Source organism: Bremia lactucae, linkage group LG6, assembly GCF_004359215.1.
Source record: "Bremia lactucae strain SF5 linkage group LG6, whole genome shotgun sequence".
NCBI classification, from domain to species: domain Eukaryota; phylum Oomycota; class Peronosporomycetes; order Peronosporales; family Peronosporaceae; genus Bremia; species Bremia lactucae.
This window is the reverse complement of record NC_090615.1, coordinates 1,321,255-1,326,265: the sequence shown is the minus strand read 5'-3', so window position 1 is coordinate 1,326,265 and position 5,011 is coordinate 1,321,255. Positions and strand designations below refer to the sequence as shown.

Sequence of the window (5,011 nt, the reverse complement as noted above, 5' to 3'; positions counted from 1 at the left end):
TTTCGTCGAAAGGCAAAATCTGCCTCGACAAAAGGCGCACTTAACTCGGGTGCGTAACGAGCAATGTATCGATACGCTACCACCGATTGAAGGGTGTCTAGCGTCACCGAATCGCTTGAAACGAATTCTTCGGCACGATCAAAATAGACAGGGGTCTGGACAATCATGTTAATGTTTTTCGCAAGAAGGTCGGAAAGTGAGCCACTTCCGTTTAAGTACGCTTTAAATAAGAGCGGGTATGTTTCAATTGTCTCGGCCACACTCTTAAGATTGTACGTGGCAATGGGGTCCTGAAGCATTTCCTCGGGTACATAGAGCGGCGCCAACAGCTCCTCAAAGCGGATGACTGAAGCTGCTCGAGACGCTGCAGCATCATAGCCAGCCAATTGGAACAGCGTCTCGACGTACGCATGAAAATCGTTTTTTATCATGTCAAACTGCTGGCTGTCGAGATAGGATTGCGGAGATGGCAACGTGAGGCCATGCTGAAAGGCATGCAGTGCGTATCGTGTGGCGTCTTTGTCATCGGCACCCACGCTAAAAGTAGTGAATAAAAAGGGCCCGACTCGTGAAAGGTTCCCGGCGAGATGAAAGAGTTCTTCTTTGGTACGAGTTGCAGCGATTTCCAGTAGCCGAGGTCCGAGGATCGTCAAGGACGCTTCATTTGCCGTCAAGTCACTCGTGTTGGTAAAGTTCATACAGGAGTCGTACAATTCTCCAATGAGCGGATATCCGTGCTCCATCACGTCCTTTAGAACCACTTCGTTGGCATCTTGCACCGAGGAAAATGCAAGCACTACATTTGCTTCGTCCTCTGGGATCTCCACTTGTTGGAGCCACGCTCCGCAGCTAAACTCGTACAAGTCGTGACAAGGATCAATGTCTCGATTAATGTGAGTTGATACACTCGTAGGAAGCTCATCAATCCAGTCGGACGACTGCGTAGTGGCCTCTAGACGTCCGTGGGTCTGGAACGTGCCACCATCAGACCGCAGCAATGACGCTTCTGCACTAAAAAGCTGTGCTCCAATGCCGATAATTGCCCAGGTTGCCACTGCTTGTTTCAGCCGCAGTGATGGCAAGACACCATTCGTCTGCTGCGGCTTGTTGCTTTGATGTATTTGAGACGCCTTTTTATCGTCGTTATTAAAACTTGACGCGTTCTTTTTATCAATTCGTTTCGAAATATTCCAGGAGCTCATGGCTAAACCCACACTTTTGTTTGGACGGGCTTGGATGGAGGCAATTGTTTAAATGATACGTACATCGATTCTATGGCATTCGAATGGTTGTCTGGGTGAAACCAGGTAGTGGCACATTAAGCTAGAAATCCATGTTAATAGAAACATGTTCAAATCGTTCGAGCTTTCTGAAACAGCTTGTATTTCGCACTTTTTGTCCTTGCAACCCAAATTCGATACTACAGAACTGCTGCCCGGCGCAGCAAACTTCGATTCTGGTGAATCGCAATCATAGCATTGGTTTGACCGCTAAGCGAGAATTGGTTTCTTTAAATGTTAAATGCACACTCGTAGGTGGAGATTAGGAAGTTTGGGATGCTTACGGAAAAGGGGACAACATGAACAATTAATTACCGAGCAAACTCGTTGACAAATTCTATAGCCTCAATTGGCTCGGCAATGTTTGAAAGAGATTGTTTCCCGATTTATTAAATCACCGAATATGAATCAGTATCACGGTTTTCTACACAACATGCCTTGATAAAATCAGGCAAGAGTTCAAGAAAAAGGTCATAGAGGCAGTATACGTCGTCTTTGCAATAGAACACCTTATTCTTTCGGGATTGCGCTGTCCTAGCAGTACTTCTTTGGTAAAACAAATTCCGTGTCCGAGCCTGATCTTTTCATAGTATAGAAAAACGGCTCCAGGTAGATTTGTTTATACATGACACAAAGGTGTTTTCATGAAACATGAGAGGATGTTAATAACTATAATTGATTGAAAGGTGGTATCCCAAACCCTTTCGGAATCCTATGACCTTTTTCTGAACTTTTGGTCGATTTTATCTGGCAGAAAATACTGACACTAATACGAATTCGGTGTTCTAAAAAATCGAAAAACAATTACAACAATCTCTTTCAAACATTGCCGAGCCAATTGAGGCTATAGAATTTGTCAACGAGTTTGCTCCGTAATTAATTGTTCATGTTGTCACCTTTTTCGTAAACATCCCGAACTTCCTAACCTTCTTGCGAAAAACATCAACATGATTGTCCAGACCCCTGTCTATTTTGATCGTACCGAAGAATTCGTTTCAAGCGATTCGGTGACGCTAGACACCCTTCAATCGGTGGTAGCGTATCGATACATTGCTCGTTACGCACCCGAGTTAAGTGCGCCTTTTGTCGAGGCAGATTTTGCCTTTCGACGAAAGACTTTAAGTGGCCAAAAGACGCAAAGACCTCGCTGGAAAGGGTGTGTGAACCGAGTGACCAACGCTTTTCCAGGCCTCGTGGGCAAGTACTATGCATTCATGCGGTCAGACGATGCCAAGATACGACTAGCCCAGGAGATGGTGACTCAAATCCAAGACTCGTTTCGGGAAGATTTGAAACGATTAAATTGGCTCGACGAACCCACTCGCGAGGCTGCTCTTGACAAATTGGGAAGCGTTACCAAGCATATCGGTCACTCGACGCTTGAGGAAACGTTTCCGTTTCAACTTCGAAGCGACGCGTCTTTTGTCGAAAACTTGCAAGTTGTTTCGAACTACGAGCTGGATCGAGACATTGCACGAATTGGGAATTCGATTAACCGTGACGAATGGGTGACAACAGGCGCGGTTGTGAATGCGTTTTACGTCCCAAGAGCCAATCGGATTGTCCTTCCGGATGGAATCCTGCAGTCTCCATTCTTTGCTCAAGACCGCCATTTCGTGAGGAATTTCGGATCGATTGGAAGTATTATTGGACACGAGCTCACGCATGGGTTTGATAGTAGTGGACGGCATTATGCTGGCGATGGCAACCTCCGAGATTGGTGGAGTAATGTCACATCGAACGAGTTTCTTAAGCGCAGCGAGGGCCTGGTGACCCAATACAATAGTTATGAAGTGCTTAGTCAAACCGGTTCGGGTAAACGTTTGGGTTACACCAATGGAAAGATTACACTTCGCGAGAATATTGCCGACAATGGCGGAGTCAAGATCGCATTTGCAGCTTACCAAAAGTATACAACCGACCAAGAAACACAAGACGACAGCTCGTCAATGAGCCAAGCCGAGCGCAACTTGTCTGTCAACGTAGCAGACAAACTTTTCTTTATCTCGTTTGCACAGTCCTTTTGCTCCAAAAGAAGTGACGCTAGCATTATCAATGGGTTGGCTTCCAATGCCCATACGATTGAACAGTGGCGCGTCAACGGAGTGGCAAGCAACTCGCATGAATTTGCCAATGTATTTTCGTGTCCTGCTGATTCGGCTTTAAATCCCAAAATCAAGCATCAGCTCTGGTAAGTTTCGTTATTCTAATCTATGTACGCACTGTTTATATCAAAAGAACATATCCTTTTTGTATATTATAAAAAAAGCATTTGAAGTTCTTTCATCGCGTGTCTTTTGGTCTGCGTTCTTATGCTTCGTCACACTAATTTCGACTTTTGCAAATTTTGAAATTTTGCACACATGCCCTTAAACAGCGTGTCCGCAAGAGAAATCTGTTATCGTCTTTAAAATTAAATGAAGTTGTTTTACTAGCAGCTTAACCGTCGACATCGCGAACCTTTTTCTTTGCGCTCACTTTTTAGACGACCCTGCCACCATACGATTTGAAATTTATTGTCGCTCTTGAAGCAGCTATTCACCATCGCCTTCATTGGATGATACCGGTACTCACGAAGCTTTAATAGTGGCATGCACGCGTGGTATTCCAGCAATATATACATGACTGATACTGCATATTTGAATTGCTAGGCGAATCAGATTTTGTTCTAAATCGTGATCATAGCTATGGTTTGAGCGCTTTATAACATATATATTTTTTAAACCCTAGATATCGTTCGGAATGCTTATTATTGCCGTAAACTTTTTTAGTTTGAGAATGTTACGGGTACACTTTGCTTGTTTTTATTATAAATAATAAAAGTATCAATTCCAGAATGGTATGGTATTAGCTCACATTATGCGTTTAATACCCTAGTTCTATTTCAATTAACAAGATCATTAAAATCCCTTATATAAGGTGTAACGGGACATTGCCGACTTGTACTGCTTTGGTACAAGTCCACTTCGCACTGCTTTAGTACAAGTCCACTTCGCACTGCTTCAGTGCGAGTGGTACCTCACGTCACTTCACATACACGAGTACATGCAGAGGAAGACTCTCTTTAAAACTCTTGCTTTAAATAGAATTAATTAAAATCTGTATTAATATAATTCAGTTCTTCTGTTTCTATCTATTTTGTAGCGGGGCACTACGATTTGTACTGCTTCAGTACAAGTCCACTTCGCACTGCTTCAGTTGCGAGTGGTGCCCTATGTTATTTTACGTACACTTGTACGTGCAGAGGAAGATTTCTCTTTAAGGCAACTAGCTTAAAGAGGTTTAAATGAAAACTGTATTAATATAATTAAGTATATCTTCTTTCTATCTGTTAACTCTAACTTAATTATATACTAAACATGCAATTGAAATCTTATCTTATCTTATCTGTATCTCTCTTTTGTTTATCTCTACAGTTGATTAGTCTGCGGAATAAATAGATATAATGGTCTATACCTATTTATGGATAAGAATTCTGAATATTACTATGTAAAGTAATATCCTCCAAATATTATCTACCTTTTAGATAATATATTAATTAACAACCTTTAAGTGTTAATTTCATGTAACGATACACCCCGTTACATCACCCCTCCCTTAAACGACAATCACTCTGAATGTCATTAGATGGAGTGGTCGCTAAATGACCACTTAATTTTTAAAATGTTTTTGATTGGTCAGATCCATCATTTTAAATTCCATCGCATGAAGGAACAATTCATGCGGGGTGA

The 5,011-nt window shown here is 42.4% G+C and overlaps 2 protein-coding genes across 2 annotated transcripts in view; one reads left to right on the top strand and one right to left on the bottom strand.

Annotated features, from left to right (window-relative positions):
- CCR75_003200 (uncharacterized protein) overlaps positions 1-1,202 on the bottom strand; it is a gene marked incomplete at both ends in the record, with an annotated part of 1,549 nt that extends 347 nt beyond the window's left edge. The window contains one exon of the mRNA XM_067961297.1: positions 41-1,202. Coding sequence (XP_067818856.1) covers positions 41-1,202 — 1,162 coding nt within the window. The remainder of the gene's footprint in view (positions 1-40) is intronic.
- Positions 1,203-2,227: 1,025 nt separating this feature from the next.
- Positions 2,228-3,475, top strand: CCR75_003201 (uncharacterized protein; the record flags this gene model as incomplete). The annotated part of the gene is made up of 1 exon (XM_067961298.1): positions 2,228-3,475. One exon carries the CDS (start codon positions 2,228-2,230, stop codon positions 3,473-3,475), a length of 1,248 nt encoding a protein of 415 aa, XP_067818857.1.
- Positions 3,476-5,011: the final 1,536 nt, after the last annotated feature.